The sequence below is a fragment of the Tachysurus fulvidraco genome, chromosome 15 (assembly GCF_022655615.1).
Source record: "Tachysurus fulvidraco isolate hzauxx_2018 chromosome 15, HZAU_PFXX_2.0, whole genome shotgun sequence".
NCBI lineage: Eukaryota > Metazoa > Chordata > Actinopteri > Siluriformes > Bagridae > Tachysurus > Tachysurus fulvidraco.
This window is the reverse complement of record NC_062532.1, coordinates 5,575,480-5,593,108: the sequence shown is the minus strand read 5'-3', so window position 1 is coordinate 5,593,108 and position 17,629 is coordinate 5,575,480. Positions and strand designations below refer to the sequence as shown.

Genomic DNA, 17,629 nt, shown 5'->3' with positions numbered 1-17,629 from the left:
CGACTTAACAAAATGACAAAAAAATATATAGGCTTTTAATGTTAGAACTTTACAACTTTTTCATTATTTAATCTATATTTAAGTTTATTTCTTCTTGCATATTTGGTTATGTGATTAATTGTACAGTGTCTATAGTAATTCATCCTGAGGTGTTTATCTCTAATCTACAGCTCAGGTATCCTCAGTGAAAGTGTCTTACAGCTGCTTGTCCTCTGGAGTCATGAAAGTGTTCTGTTCTGCTGATGGAGACAACCTTCACTTCAGCTGGACTTCTGACTTTAACACACTCCCTCAACTGGAGAAAGGGACTAGCACTGTCACACTGGAACAAGACCATCAAGGAAACATCACCTGCCATGTAGAAAATCATGTCAGCCGTGACCACGATACTGCTGAACTCCACCAATGTCCTGGTGAGTCTGTCTTTTATAAAGAATGATTTGAAGACCAAAAATCCAATGCAGCAGTTTGTGAACACAGAGACAAAACAACCAGATGTCTGGTAAAAACCTACTGAGAGTAAATGTATAACACATAAGAAATAGTCAGTGGATGAAATCTTAGTGTCAGCATGGTGTGTGAATCCTCGCTTTTCCTCAGCCTCAGCCTCATCACCCCATTTTACTGCACAGTTACCATGTAAGTTTTTACCTGCCTGTGATATTCTAATGATCATAGTTGGTCTTATTTTTCCTATAGTTGGTCCTATATTCTTTTACAATTACATTACATGTTATTAAAGTCAAGTCTGGAATCTGTTATTGTCATTTCAACTATATATACTGTAGCTGATGCAGTACATATTGAGGTAAAACAGTCTTTCTCCTGGACAATAGTGCTCTATAAATAGAGCTACATGACACTAAACAGAGCTACATAGAACATCACAGAGCTAAGGACTGAAAGTAAGTTGTCCAGGCCACATAAAGTACATCATTAGCAACCAAGTGCAGCTAGGAAACAAATATAATAGATATAACTAGAACAACAAACATATTATTAATAAATACAGCACAATTCAAAAGTTCAGAAACACCCATTTATAGAATGATTCAATAGCAGCAGTTTGTATTGTTGCTTTTCACTAAATAATCTACTTAATATGGTGATTTTTCTTTATGCTTATGGTGCATCATCTAAAACAGGGGTCGGTAACCCGCGGCTCCGGAGCCGCAAGTGGTTCTTTCATCCCTCTGCTATGGCTCCCTGTAGATTTGGAAAATAAATATTTGATTTAAAAATATCTTATTTTAGTTAGTTAGTTTTATCGCTCAAAATCTGCGTCATAACTGCCGACTTGCGAAATCCGACACTGAAGCAGATGCAGTTTTGATTTGCTGCAGCTGGCAAGTGAAAAATGTTGATGTCATGCAGGGCTGTCAATTGTCACACATTGAGAATGAGAGTCACACATTTGGGTCTTTTCTCACGCTCTCCCGCCACACATCGTATTTCTCATGCAGAAAAACTTTTTGACTATTTATCATATATTTAATGATCCACAGCACCCAAAACGTATCAGTCTGCACCGGTGTCTCTATGGAACCGGGCAGGAATCAAGCGCGTCTCAATTCTTAGTCGAGCCTGACACTTATCAGCCAATTAAAAAAAGGCTACACAATAGCCAATCAGAAAATAGCACTATCTGGGAAAGATTTAACGCAACAACCAATGAAAAAAATTGGGGTTGCGGGGGTTGGAGATGTCACGCTTGCCATCTTCAAAACTTGAGAGCCCTGGTCATGATTAAGAAGGACTCAATTAGACATTGAACATTTTATTTGAAAGTAACCTTCAACCCAGCATCTTTTTTCTTAAGGTTAGTTCAAACTGTTGAAAATATTTTTGTTTGCTTGCAGAAATAAAATTTAGTTTACTCGGTAGCAGTTCATTGATTTCATAAAACACTGCAGTTTTTTCTATACTTTCCATAAAGGTAAAAAACGATATATGCAGTGTTATCTTCAGTTTAGGTTTTGTGGCTCCTTGTGTTTTTTTTTCCTGAGGGAAACGGGTCCAAATGGCTCTTTGAGTGTTTAAGGTTTCCGACCCCTGATCTAGAACAAAATTCCAATGCAGAAGTTTGTGAACACAGAGACAAAACTGACAAATGTCTAGTTAATATTTACTGTTTAAATTTAATAAAAATTAATGTTTACCTTATTTGCACCCAAACCAGAAATAATTCATTTCAATCCCAACACACACTGAGGACAGTCTTGAATAATCCCACCCGCTGCTTCACAAAGTTTGATTTCCCCTTGTTACTCCACTAAAGACACTATTGATAATTTCTCTTTACACATCCATAGATGCTCTTGACTAACACGACCCACTCCAACAGACACTAGTGACTACCACCACCCACTCCAACAGACAATAGTGACTAACCCCACCCACTCTATGCCTTTCAATAGTACAAAATATGCAAATATAAATATACAAATATATATATTATATATATATATATATATTTGTATATATATATATATATATATATATATATATATATATATATATATATATATATATATATAAAATAAACAAACAAATAACTACATAAATGAGTTCTAAGAAATTTAGAATTTGTTTAACAGTACAGTATATTACTATAATACGATTCAACAACATCCGATACTCTTGACTAAGCCCACCCACTCCCACAGACACTAGTGACTAACCCCACCCACACTTTTTTCCATCATCACTGTTAACATGTAGCTTAACACCGACTAAAATATCTAATGACAATACTTAAAGAAAAAATGCTACTACAATATGATTTGACAACATTCAATTTATATTAGAAAAATGCTAATTTCACAGTTTTCAGTGACAGACAACAGTTTGCTGGAATTTCATTTATTTACACTTAATTCACTGATGTTATCAATATTGTTTTTCCACTTTTTTTTTTAAATAAAAAGAAAGTCCAACAAATATGTAAACCACTTCCAGAAGATAAACACAGACTTTTGAAGTTTACACAGATCAGAGGTGAGTTTCAGTTTGCAATAATATTAACACAATGCTGATTTTTTCTTCATCTGCAGGCTCACTTTTTCAGGATCATGATGTCTGTAGATTTAATCAGAGGAATCCGTGTTCTATAGCTGTGGGACAACGACTGCACCTGCAAATGCCGCTGGAGGATGGGTTTGACCTAAAGACACCTAGTTTAATTTTAACATATAGAAAAAACCAAAGTTCCCCAACACCACCACCACATCTCCCCAGCTGGCAGTTTGTTAATGATAATAAAACTATGATACTAACCAGTGCAGAGAGGAGCGACTCTGGAACATACACTTTAAACATCGATGATGTAGACGGGAGAAGTAAAGGCAGTTATACTCTCCAGGTGACCATTGAAGGTAGGACCACACAACCTCTAATCACATCACACTACAATTTATTTTCATAAATGGATAAAATATAATCATTTATTCACACTATAGACTCTCTCATGATTTATTTTTATTTAAAAACACTTCAGATTTATTTTAAATTTTTTTTTTGATTAATACTGTTTTTCTACCTTTATTGTCTTGTCTTTAAACATAAAATGTTTAATTTAATTAGTAAATATAGAAAAAAATGTAGCGTTTTTATGCAAAGGAGGCTTTGCTGTCATTGTAAAAAGATTGTCATTTTTGCTGACAAACTTTTTATGGTTTGTGTATAAAGTCGCTATCTGTGTTTGTTGAACATCTTTGTTTCTCTACCTCTTTCTGTTTATAGATCATGCTGCTGTGTTTCTGATTTGTTCTTGTATTTCTGGTTTGATAATGTGTTTAGTAATTTATTCTGAGGTGTTTATCTCTAATCTACAGCTCAGGTGTCCTCCGTGAATGTGTCCTACAGCTGCTTGTCCTCTGGAGTCATGAAAGTGAACTGTTCTGCTGATGGAGACAACCTTCACTTCAGCTGGACTACTAACTTTAACACACTCCCTCAACTGGAGAACGGGACCAGCACTGTTACACTGGAACAAGACCATCAAGGAAACATCACCTGCCATGTAGAAAATAATGTCAGCCGTGTCCATGATACTGCTGAACTCCACCAATGTCCTGGTGAGTCTGTCTTTTATAAAGAAGGATTTGAAGACCAAAATTCCAATGCAGCAGTTTGTGAACACAGAGACAATACAACCAGATCTCAACAGATCCTGAGAACAGCCTTGGCTAAACTTGCCTGTGCCCATATAGTCTTGAATAATCCTACCTGCTCATTCACAGAGATTGATTTCTCCTCGCTGCCACTCTAAAGTTTAACTGATCAGATTTGCTCCTATAGACACTATTGAGTAATTATCTTTACAAATACACAGACACTTTTGACAAACCCCACCCAATGTGGCCGACATTTTGATCAACAGACACTTATAATCAACCCCATTCAGTGCCATGGACACTTGTGAATATCCTAACACACTACCCACTGCCACAGTGATTTGTGACAAATCCCACCAACTCCTACAGACACTTGTGGCTAACACCACTGTACAACACCTTTATCAGAGGAACAGGGAAGAACAGCACAGAGTCTGGGATTTGTTCTCAAAATTCACACAGTGTGGATTTATTAAAAAAAAGAATACAAATATATATAATAAAAAAAAAAAAAAAAAAAATTCGGCTTTCTGTGAATCTGAAAATAAAAGCAGCAGAGGGAGACAGCATGTTAGTTACACCCGCTAGTTTTTCTTACCGCAACATAGCTGCTGAGTCTGGCTTAATCTTGTGTTTTCTTGGCCAAGGGTGAGTGAAACAGCAGCACTCCTGATTTTGGCTGGAGTTTTTCTGCCCCACCTCACAGTCTGCTGCAGCAGAGCTGACTTTGGTGCTCTCTCTCATACAAACACTCCTACAGACACTAACTCCACCCACTTCAACAGATATTTGTGACAAACCCCAAATTATCCCACAGACATTTGAGACTAAACAATGGTGACTGTATCCACTACCAGAAACATATGTGTCTAGCCCTATCCACTAGCACAGACACTAGTAACTAACCCTACCCAATCCAACAGACATATTTCACTAACCCCTACCGCTCCCACAGACATTTGTGACTAACCCTAACCAGTGCCACAGATATTTGTGACTAACGCTGCCCGCTCCCACATACACTTGTGACTAACCACACACCCATAGACACTAGTGACTAACCCTGACCACTCCCACAGACATTTATGACTAATCACAACCACACCCAACGATACTCCCACAGACACTAGTGAATAACCTTACACTCTCCAACATACATTTGTGACTAACCCTACCCACACCCACGACACTAATGATTAATCCCATCCACTGCCACATACACTCTTGAATAACAACATCCACTCTTACTACACTAGTGACTAATCCACCCACAGCCCCAAATTGGCCATCTTTTTTGTTAGTGTTTTTTCTGTCTAATGTTTTCTAAAGCTAAATGCTTATCTCAGTCTAATGATATTTGAGAAAACAAAATGAAGAAAATCGGGAGTTCCACAGTCAATATATGCAATATATGGTCTTGTATAAATTTTGGAAATTACATGTTGACACACAGAATTGATCCTAATGCTTAATCCTGTGCAAACCTTTCTTCTCCATCATCACTGTTAACATGTAGCTTTAAAAGAGTCTATCGTAATCTGAGAAAAATTGCTAATCACAAAAAGCTACTATGTATACTGTACACTCAGTGGCATGAAAAAGTCTTGGCCCCCTTCCTGATTTTTCTTATTTTTTTGCATATCTGTCAGGACCACTTTGTCAAATAAGAATTTATTAGATGATATGTATTCAGTTAGTGTTGGCGGTATGGTTCTGTTCTGGGAAAGAATCCACGAGCCCGTCCATGCGCATGCATGGACAAAGCGGGGAGCGCAGCAACTAGAAAATAGAATAGACCCCCCGTATAACAGAACCATTAATCATGTATAGTATTAGATATGCTCGCTTAAGTGTTTTTGGAAAATAATAAATGGATAAATAAATAATTAAATAATTAGAGAGAGAGGGGTGGTGGAGTCGGGGTTGGAGGACGGAGTTTAAACCGGTGTAGCAGCGAAGCGCTAGAATGGGAATTTAAATGGTCGGGTAATATGGATGTCGTAACCGGATTGGTGCGAGTCGTGGACAGCTGATTAACAGCTGATGCACACTTGATGATGTGGCCTCCTAGAACTAACACGATGCTTGATTTTTGTCACACTTTAATGTCTTAGATCATCAAACAAATTTAAATATTTGTCAAAGATAATAAGAAAACAAAACATGCAGATTTTAAATGAAGGTTCTTATTAAGAGATAATAAAATCCAAACCTATAGTACATGGCCCTGGGTGAAAAAGTGTTTGCCCTTTAAACCTAATAACTTGTTGGGCCACCCTTAGCAGCCAGAACTGCAATCAAGCATTTGTGATAACTTGCAGTGAGTCTGTTATTGTGCTGTGGAGAAATCTGTCTGTGCCATGTTGTGCTGCACGATTAATCATATCGCAATCGCGATATCAAGCCTGTGCGATTATATGACGCAAAACGCTACGATTTTATGAAATAAATAAATAATAATTAAATGCATGTGTGGACATGACAACCCATTCTCTCTGAAAGCTGTTTACCTATTTCATACACTACACCGCTATCCGCTAATAAAAAAAAAAGACCAGTGAGTTTCAGTTTAGGCAGTGGCCTGTGTGACTTTTTCCGGTGTGCAGCGCGGAAATGGGTGAAGATGGATGCCGAGCAGATGGACACTGAACTGGTGGCCAGAAAAAAATGCTACCTCTGTTATATGTAGTGTTAATTTCGTCAGACGAGACGAGATGAAATATGTTCGTCAACAACCTTTTTTTTTCAAGACTAAGACGAGATGATGACAAGACTGCACCACTGTCCAAAATTGCTGACAAAGACTAAATTAACATGCATTATCAGGGTTCCTACTCTTTTTCAGAGATCATTTTCCAAAATTCCAGGACATTTCAAATTTAGGAAAAAAGACAAGGATCACAGATTCACGGCCTAAAGTAATATGTTCTTCTCTCCAGAAGTCTTAAAAACAATGTACAAAAACAATTTTCTTTCTCCGTTTGCAACCATGGCCACAGGGTCAAGGGAGCTCAGGTGCTGCACAACTGGGAACATTAAGGGACTTCTCTCCATCTTTTTTTTGCAAGTCATGGAAAGGAAGGAGATACATTCTTTCTTAAACACCTGAATTTTTAGAGGATGGTCCTGGAGGTTTTCAGATGCCTTTTCTAAAGCTTGCTTCGCACCAAATCCAGTGTCAAGCTGTTTAAGTGGTACATGGTTTGCTTTGTCTTGTGGATCTAGTTTTAGCAGTTGGAGAGCTGTCTTTAACTTTTCCAGTTCTTCCCTTTTGATATAGCTTGATAGCAAGCCTCTCATGGTTGACTGGAGCTCCTTTGCTAAAAAAGGAACCATTGGAGCGTCTGTCTGGAATTTTTCCAAAAATGGCTTCAGCTGTCTAGCAACAAATGCAAAAAAATGGAGCTTACCTACAAAAGGAGGGTCAGAAGTAGCCTCCTTTACTGTGCAGTATGATGCTGATGATGGAACTTTACTTTTCGGAAGTTTCCTATGGCTGTTGTTGAACATCTGCACTGCGGGCCAAATTTCGATTGTTCTCTCTGCAACTGCCAAGTCTTCTACCCATCGATGAGTACAGAACTTTAAAGGAAAAGCTGATGTTTTAGTCATCTCAATAAAATCCTCACGTCTAGCTGGCTAGTCATGAAACAACTGCCAAAGAGCCCTCAGTACACCTCCCACCTTCCAACCTGTTTCTTTCTCTCCACTTTGAAAGCTTCCATGCATAACATGCAAAGCACAGCTTCCCAAATGCAGCAACTTTGATGCAGAAGGGTCTGATTGGCTTTTGTCTTCTTGGAACATCTTTAGGAATTTCCAGTTGACCATAGGGCCATCCATTGAGTTTTGTAGGAGCTTATTGGGATCAAGTGGTGTGATACTGATATTCAAATTTTTATTTTTATTTATTCGTTAATAAACGCATATTCAAAGAAATCCCACTGTATTGTAAAAACATTCTGCTCTGGCTTTGTTTGGAACTACTATGGTTAGTGAAGGATAGAAAGGAAGTCACTTAACTTCTTGTTTAGTGAACTGTTGCAAAAATCAGCATCACATTTGCACACGTGTTTTTAAGTTTATATAAGTAAACCTATTATATGTTACCGGCATTCGCCTTATGTTTACAACACTAGTTTGTGCTGCACTTTGAGTATGCAAATAATTGTTCAATGTATGATTCGCTGTGCATCGCGTCAGTAGAATATCTAATTTTGACTTCTTATATTGCTCATAAAACAAGTTTGGGGACATGTGTGGATTCATTACTTGTAAAGACAATTTGTCATGTGAATGAAATTTCAACATTTGTAAAATAAAAAGACCACACATATTAATACCCTTTCCTTTCTCAGGCCAATGCCATCATGCATGCTTTAGTTTAGCCCCTTGCACATGATATTCACATATTAACAAGGCTATTATAACCTGCTTACCCGTCACCATTTGCTGAAAACCTTCGAGCACTTAACCCATTCCTACAGTAGCACCTGAAACCGCCAACACAAGACTGCGTCATCCGTCACAGCGAGATTAAACAGCATAACAAAAAACCCGTTAAAACTCAGCATCCCTGAACAGAGCACTTTCTTTTACTAACGTTAATTGTTTCGACCAGTTGTAAACTGTTCTTTAAATGATCAAGAACATTTAAAAATAATAATTTTCCAGGACAAGAAGATTTTTTCCAGGACAATTTATGTTTTCTCTCATTTTCCATGTGTTTTCCAGGACTGGAACATTGGTCATTAATTTTCCAGGTTTTCCAGGATACGTGGGAACCCTGATTATTGTTGACAAAAAAAGACGAGACGAAAAAGTATTGTATAAAATAAAAACTAAGATAAAATCTCTTCATTTCCATCTACAATTGTCTCTGAATTTTCATCAGCTGTTAAAATATTCAGAACGAGTTCGCGGCTTTGCGCTGTTGCTCGTTACAGGTCTCATACGCCTGTGGCTGCAACACGAGACCGCTGAACAATTGTATTGCTTCCGCTAAAGAAAATAGTGCGCTCCGTCTCTACGGTTAGAATCCTGTGTGTCCATGTCAACGCTCTGTTTTTCATGGCATCGGTGTGTTATAGTTAGCATCGGTCTGCTATCAAGAAATAAAATAGTGTGTGTGCGTAGAAACAATTCATCCACACGCCGCTCAAAAAAAAAAAAAAAAAAAAAAAAAAAAAAAACTGAGCGCAAGTCCACCGTCTACTCGGCTTTTTGTGTTAAATGATATTTCCTGTCGCTGCGCAGGCGCTTTTATTGTACATGACAGCTTATGTCACGCTGACCGGTCTTTGCATTACGATTAAAAGCAGTATCAATAAAGTAAAAAATGTGATCAAATGTGCAGTCAAGTTCGAGTGTATGCACTGTTTAAACGAATGTTCTCAACTTCTCACAGATACTTTTGTGATTCGTGGAGTTCTGGCAAGTTTTATAGCCTTGATATTGTTTCTTATTCAAAAGTGGTGAGAGAAAAAACTCTTTACCCCCAACCTGAAACCTCTTCCCCTGTCACAATCACATCATAATCAAAATTAATAATTAGGCTTAAAAGCAAATGTATATGTAAGGGAATCAAGTTTAACAATTACATGTAATATTGCTCCAAATATCAATAATGGTGTGCAGAGCCGGATTAACGCAAAGGCAACCTAGGCACGTGCCTAGGGCCCGATTGGCGGGATGGGGCCCAGACAGAGGGACCAAAAAAAATATATATATAAAAATAAAATGTACAAATGTCCTATCTACAATTTATTAATAAAATAAAAATAGTGACGATGTTTATTTAAACCATAGACTGTATTTATATAGAGGCGCCAGCCAGTTAAGTCCGAGGAGACGTACGCTGCGCGGCGGTCAGACGTCAGAGCGGGACAACAAATATAGCAGGCAGGTGTGTTTTGAGTAGTATAGGCTGACTTTGAAGATGCTTTCGGGTGCGGCAAAACGTAAAAAGGAAAAAAAATGAAGAAGAACAAAAGAAGAGACAGCGGGGGGCTTTGCAAAAGTTTCTGTCGGCCAGCCGTCTGACAGCTGTGAATGCAGTGGAAGATGCGGCGGAAGATACAAGTCTTTAATAGTCTGAATACCTTTAGTTTTCCATAGTTTAAATCCTCCATCCTTATATTTATTATTAGACAGTTTCTAAATGGTCTTGATGAATGTGAAGGGGTGATGTTTGCCTTCTTGTTCTTAATTACAACATTTATAAATGTTGTAAGCTATTGTATTTTGCAGAAAATCTTAATTACAACATTTATAAATGTTGTAAGCTATTGCATTTTGCAGAAAACCTTATGTAGCAACCCGAATGCCCAGGAAACTCAGGTGCATACAAAGAAAATCCACCACAGTAAGCATAAAATAGAAAACACATTAAACTTTATTTAACAGAACATAAAAATAATTTGGGTCGTTCACCCTGACCGGACACAGCCCCCCAGAGCAGCCTCCTTCAGATGGTATACTCAGCAGACAAAAGATAGTAGAGCTTCCTACAGGGAGAGTAGTTTCACTGCAAACTGTATGAGCACAGCAATTTCCGCCCCATAAACCCACCACAAATCATTAATAATGCACCCTCAATATCAATACATCACACAATTAAGCACACAAAACCTGTTGGGGCTCTATCAATCCCCGTCTCTGATTCCCCACAAATTGGTGGGAAGCTACCCAAGGGGTATACCCAAAGGGTACAGGAAGACACAGAAAATCAAATGTACTTAAAAAGAGAACGGAAAAATAAAAATAAAAATCCCCTAGCCAACCATTAAACCAAATTACACAAACTTAATTCGAAAAGAAACAAAACACCAGCTGGCTAGGGATTTAACATACATTCACCACAGGGAGCAGTCAATTTTACAAAAAAGAAAACCCAAAAGAGAACAGCGACTAGTCACTATCATCCAACAACCTATAACGAAATAGGCCATTTAATTATTACCAGTCACAATCAAATAAACAAACCAAATAACAATTAAACATACCTTAACGAAACGAAACCAACCAGCCAACTGCACGGTGGTCCCGAACATCAAACCCACATTCTAAATAAATTAAATCATTTGCATACATCACTTATAACCAAACACACAAACAAAACAAATAAAAACAAACAAAACATACCTTGGCAAAACAAATCCACAATGATCCTGAGTTTCAAACTATCACATGCTAAAAACAGTAAAATACTTATACCGGGGGAAATATACCGGGACTAATGGTCCCACACAGCTACAAGCCGAACAACGGGCAATTGCTAACAGGACCCCAGCCGCCCTTCGCTTTCGCCTGTCCTTTAAATAAGCGCGGCTTATTGGCAATCTGTAATAGGGTTAGAGACCCCGCCCCTCTTTGTTACCTTGCTACACTTAATTAAATGTGTTGATTAAATGTAAACAGAGCAAATAAACTTATTTGCTCTGTTTACATAGTTTACTGACACCTATTGGTTATTTGCGGGTACTACTGCCTTAACAATGACACTCCCAATGGATGAGGATAATTTAATAGCATTTAATAGAGCCGTGTAATGACGTATAAATAATGAATATCAAAAAATAGTCTGATAGACTGTTTAATATACAACATAACCAATTTGTAACTAAAGACTGGGCTATTAAAATGTGAATGAACTTTTATTAGTAACTTTGGTAAGTTTCAGATTTCAATTCATAAATAACATCAATGGAGGGGGGCCCAAAAAATGCAGCCTGCCTTGTGTAGTCCATTTATTTAATCCGGCTCTGATGGTGTGTGCAATACCATGTATAACTTGCATTAAGTTGGTAATTTACTTTATATATATATATATATATATATATATATATATATATACACACACACACACATACATATACACACATACTGTACACCTACAGTTTTGATCTTAGGCTTTTCATTAATCAGCATTGTTATTTTATACTTTAATTTGAAAACGTTTTGCATTTGTTTGTTGTTGCTATTGTAGTTTGTGTTTAGAAATACAAATTTCAGCATTATCAGTAATCTGTGTGTGCATTTTCCTTGATAACCAAGCAAGTTGACTCATGATACCATTTGTTTATTATATCGCAATCGCATATCACAATACTGACCTCAATAATCGCAATATGACATTTTCCCTAAATCGTGCAGCCCTAGTTCCATGTTTTCGTTATTTGTGGATAATGGCTCTCACTGTGGTTCACTGGAGTCCCAAAAGCTTTGGAAATGGCTTTATAACCTTTTCTGAAAGATTTCAATTACTTTATTGAAATCTTGGGGGGCACTTTTTCACACAGGGCCATGTGGGTTTGGATTTTGTTTTCCCTTAATAATAAAGGTCTTCATTTAAAAACTGCATCTTGTGTTAACTTGTGTTATGTTTAATGATTTGATTTGTCAAATTGTATTTGTTTAATGATTTGAAACATTAAAGTCTGAATAACGTGCAAAAACATAAAAAGATCAAGAAGGGGCCAACACTGTCACAGCACTGTAAATATATACAGTAAATCCGAATAAAATTCACAAATAAGGAAAACACTTGCAGAAAATAAACACAGAGTATTGAAGTTTACACAGATCAGAGGTGTGTTTCAGTTTGCAATAATATTAACAGAATGCTGATTTTTTCTTCCTCTGCAGGTTCACAGTTTCAGGATCATGTCTGTAGATTTAATCAGATTAAACAGTGTTATGTAGCTGAGGGACAACGACTGTACCTGCAAATGCCGCTGGAGGATGGGTTTGACCTAAAGACCACTAGTTTAATTTTAAGATATAGAAAAACCCAAAGTTCCCCACCAACACCACGTCTCCCAAGATGGCAGTTTGTTAATGATAATAAAACTATGATACTAACCAGTGCAGAGAGGAACGACTCTGGAACATACACTTTAAACATCTATGATGTAGACGGGAGAAGTAAAGGCAGTTATACTCTCCAGGTGAACATTGAAGGTAGGACCACACAACCTCTAATCACATCACACAGCACACTACAAGTTATTTCATACATGTATGAAATATAAACATTCATCCACATTATAGTCTCTCTCAAGGTTTCTATTAATATTTTTATATTTACAGTATTTATGCAAATGAGGCTTCTTGTATCTACTTAAAACAACAAAAAAATATATAGGCTTTAATGTAGTTAGAACTTAAATCATTATTTGTCACATCTATATTTAAGTTTATTTCTTGTATATTTGGTTATGTGATTAATCGTACAGCGTCTATATATAATTCATCCCGAGGTGTTTATCTTTAATCTACAGCTCAGGTGTCCTCAGTGAAAGTGTCCTACAGCTGCTTGTCCTCTGGAGTCATGAAAGTGAACTGTTCTGCTGATGGAGACAACCTTCACTTCAGCTGGACTTCTGACTTTAACACACTCCCTCAACTGGAGAAAGGGACTAGCACTGTCACACTGGAACAAGACCATCAAGGAAACATCACCTGCCATGTAGAAAATCATGTCAGCCGTGACCACGATACTGCTGAACTCCACCAATGTCCTGGTGAGTCTGTCTTTTATAAAGAATGATTTGAAGAACAAAAATCCAATGCAGCAGTTTTGGAACACAGAGACAAATCAGCCAGATGTCTGGTAAAAACCTACTGAGAGTAAATGTATAACACATAAGAAATAGTCAGTGGATGAAATCTTAGTGTCAGCATGGTGTGTGAATCCTCGCTTTTCCTCAGCCTCACCCACATCACCCCAGTTTACTGCACAATTACCATGAAAGTTTGTACCTGCCTGTGATATTCTAATGATCATAGTTGGTCTTATTTTCCAACATAAACAAACTAAGAAAAGATGCATGACTGAGCCATAAATGCACCGTGCAGCATCTTTGTTAATCATGCAAGCTTCATATCAGACCTCTTGCTTGTAACTACATGAAAGTAAATCTTGCAACCTTTCTTGTGTTTTGTGGATTTGTCTGGTCTAGATTCATTCCTCTGGTCTTAACCTGATGTCCTGTGAACCTTTACATTACATGTTATTCAAGTCAAGTCTATAATCTGTTATTGTCATTTCAACTATATATAGCTGATGCAGTACACATTGAGATAAAACAGCCTTTCTACTGGACAATAGTGCTCAATAAATAGAGCTACATATAACATCACAGAGCTAAGGACTGAGAGTAAGTTGTCCAGGCCACATAAAGTACATCATTAGCAACCAAGTGCAGCTAGAAAACAAATATAATAGATATAACTAGAACGGCAAATATATTAATAATAAATACAGCACAATTCAAATATTCAGAAACACCTATTTATAGAATGATTCAATAGCAGCAGTTTGTATTGTTGTTTTTCACTAAATAATCTGCTTAACCCTCTGGAGTCTGATTTCCTGCCAGCGTCCAAACATGCTTTGTTTTCAGATGCCAGCAAAAAGAGCTTAAACTGCTCTGTCATATTTGATAAAACATGTAAAAGTAATACATCAGTTAAATCTGTAAAGGGTCTACTTTCATTTGTGTATGCTCACTAAATAAACAAAACGTTGTATTTGTCTTTAAATGAATAAAATATTCAGGGTGTGCCGTCTGTCGACTTTGTCTGCGTGATCTTCGTTTAGAAAGATGCGCTGAAACTCGGCCAATATCAGACACACGGAAATAAAAAATATATCTTTAGAAAGCTTAAAGTATGTAGTTTTGAGTAAGTCGGTGAAATAAAAAACATATGTTTCCAATGAATATAAATCATGTGAAACCAAGTTGAGGCACAGAATTTCCAGATCAGGTCATTATCCTGGCTCAGTGATCCACAGCTCATTATGTAATCCACAGCTCATTATGTAATCCACAGCTCATTATGCGACCCATTTTCTACAAAGCTGTCAGTCACAGCATGTCGATGCCTCTTCGCATGGCCTTTCAAAGTAGAAAGTGTCTTTTAAATTTTAAAATCAATGTATTGTTTTATGTGAACGAGCAGGCAGGATGATTTTCACATGATTACAAAAAAAAAACAAAAACCCTACATTAGAAGATCTGTTCTCAAAAAAACATTTTGTGAAAAGTCTTGTGAAAACATGTTTACTATAGGTTTTGTGGCCTTATTTCAGAGTTTTTTTTTTTTTTTTGCTTTTTCAAAAACCACACAAACCTTATTTTGTCAAAAATACAAACACACAGAAGTTGTTTACATATTACGGTCGTACATAGTACAGCCCAGTTTGTGCTGAATACAGTATAATAAGTCTTTTGTCAATAATATTTTTGAAAGCAAAAAAAAAAAAAACCAAAAACAAATGTAAGAGCATGTTAAAATCTCTCAAGGGGCCCAAAACACCCTCAGACTCCGGAGGGTTAATATTGTGATTTTTCTTTATGCTTATGGTGCATCATCTAGAACAAAATTCCAATGCAGAAGTTTGTGAACACAGAGACAAAACTGACAAATGTCTGTTACCCGCGCTAGGCCAGAGAAACCCTGAGGGGCAAGTTGAATGTATAACACTGCAGAGAAATAACAGAGACACGTTTCCTGCTCTTGATTCAATGTTTAATGAACTCTGACCTTTCTTTCTCTTTTCTGTTTTCTCTCAGATAAGGTCAACATGAATTACAACTATTCAGTTTCAGAAAAAGAACATATGTAACAATGGGAAAATACATTTCCAAATCAACTATGTATTCAAAAGTCCATATGTTCAAATAAATTCCATATTTGTTCCAGTAAATAAATGTAAATAATCACATCATATGATATTCATCACCACATTCACATTATAAATTGTAATTTAAATCACAACTGTTTTCATTTACTTTACTCACATATTCACACTTTACATTAAACACGCCATTTTGTTTCACGTGATTTGTCACATGGCCGCCGCCATTTTGGCTCTAACTCAAATACACACACCGCCATTTTGGCTCTGACCCAAATACACATTAAACTCACATATAATTCTTTTCGAACTCACAATCCATATATAAAACTCTTTAAACACATTTACGAACTCCTTTTGTGTCCATACTAGCTTATCTTTTGCTGTTTCTTTGCACATTCTTTCATGGATTACTCAATTTAATCATGAATTTAACAAAACTAACAAAATAACGTTTTGCATTTCTCGGCACTATCAAGCATAACAACATCATGACTCATTTAATGTCATTTTAAGTGATTGACAAACCATATTTTTGCTCACCTGCAGAGAAATAACAGACACACGTTTATGTTGCGAGCTCTTGAAATGTTTAATGAACTCTGACCTGAGCTCTGCAGAGCTATTTCTCAGAAGCACTAGACGCCCTCTACAGGGGGCAGGATAATAACCAATTAAAGATAAGTCCAAAAGCACATTAATGAGTCCATAATACACAGAACAACATCAGGTATATGTTAAAGACTGTTTGTACCTACAATTTTATTTTGTGGTGTGCCTATTTTTCTTTATTTGTATGCACATTTCACATTTATTTATTGGCCCTCTACATCTACTTAATATTTACTATTTCAATTGAATAAAAATGAATGTTTACCCTATTTGCACACACACCAGAAATATATAGATAATTTCTCTTTACCCATCCACAGACACTCTTGTCTATCCCCACCCACTCCAACAGACACTAGTGACTAACCTCACCACTCCATGCCTTTCAAGAGTACAAAATATACAGTATAGTTTTTTTTTTTTTTTTTCTGTGAATGCCTGCATACATAATGGGTAATGGTCTCATACATATGTTGACGTACAGAATTGATCCTAATGCTTAACCCTGCACCTGTCTGTTTTTTCCATCATCACTTTTAACATGAAGCTTTACAGAAGTCTAAAGCAATCTGACAAAAATATCTCATCACACACTCACTCATTTTCTACCGCTTATCCGAACTACTCGGGTCACGGGGAGCCTGTGCCTATCTCAGGCATCATCGGGCATCAAGGCAGGATACACCCTGGACGAGTGCCAACCCATCGCAGGGCGCACACACACACAATCATTCACTCACACACTACAGACAATTTTCCAGAGATGCCAAGCAACCTACCATGCATGTCTTTGGACCGTGCAAACTCCGCACACACAAGGCGGAGGCAGGAATCGAACCCCGACCCTGGAGGTGTGAGGTGAACGTGCTACCCACTAAGCCATCGTGCCCCAATCTCATCACACAATACAAGACAATATGCTACTACAAAATGATTCTACAAAATTCAATATATATATATATTTTATTATGTGTTTATGCAAATGGGAAATTGTCTATATTGTGTCTTTTTTCATTCTCCATATATAAGTAAAATTTCTTTGGATTATGTTGGAAAAAAATACTGATTTCATGGAGAACACAATTTTCAGTGGCAGACAACAGTTTGCTGAAATTTCATTTATTTAATATACTTAATTCAGTGATGCTGTTATCAATATTGTTTGTTTGCCTTTTTTAAAAAAAAAAAATGAAATCCAACAATACGTAAATCACTTGCAGAAGATAAACACAGACTTTTAAAGTTTACACAGATAAAA

At 36.9% G+C, this 17,629-nt stretch overlaps 2 protein-coding genes and 1 long non-coding RNA gene across 3 annotated transcripts in view; 1 reads left to right on the top strand and 2 right to left on the bottom strand.

Moving 5' to 3' along the window:
- The window catches only part of LOC113659134 (carcinoembryonic antigen-related cell adhesion molecule 5-like), a 569,148-nt gene that overhangs the window by 43,000 nt on the left and 508,519 nt on the right, over positions 1-17,629 (bottom strand). The window lies entirely within an intron of this gene.
- On the bottom strand, positions 10,492-11,742 carry LOC113659141. Its single transcript, XR_003444581.2, has 2 exons — positions 11,259-11,742; positions 10,492-11,179 (listed from the first exon to the last, which is right to left on the bottom strand). It is a non-coding gene; the product is annotated as an uncharacterized LOC113659141 (long non-coding RNA).
- The window catches only part of LOC113659135 (carcinoembryonic antigen-related cell adhesion molecule 5-like), a 109,238-nt gene continuing 104,850 nt past the window's right edge, over positions 13,242-17,629 (top strand). The window contains exon 1 of the mRNA XM_047801215.1: positions 13,242-13,639. Within this exon, the coding sequence (XP_047657171.1) occupies positions 13,447-13,639 (193 nt within the window). The 5' untranslated portion in view covers positions 13,242-13,446. The remainder of the gene's footprint in view (positions 13,640-17,629) is intronic.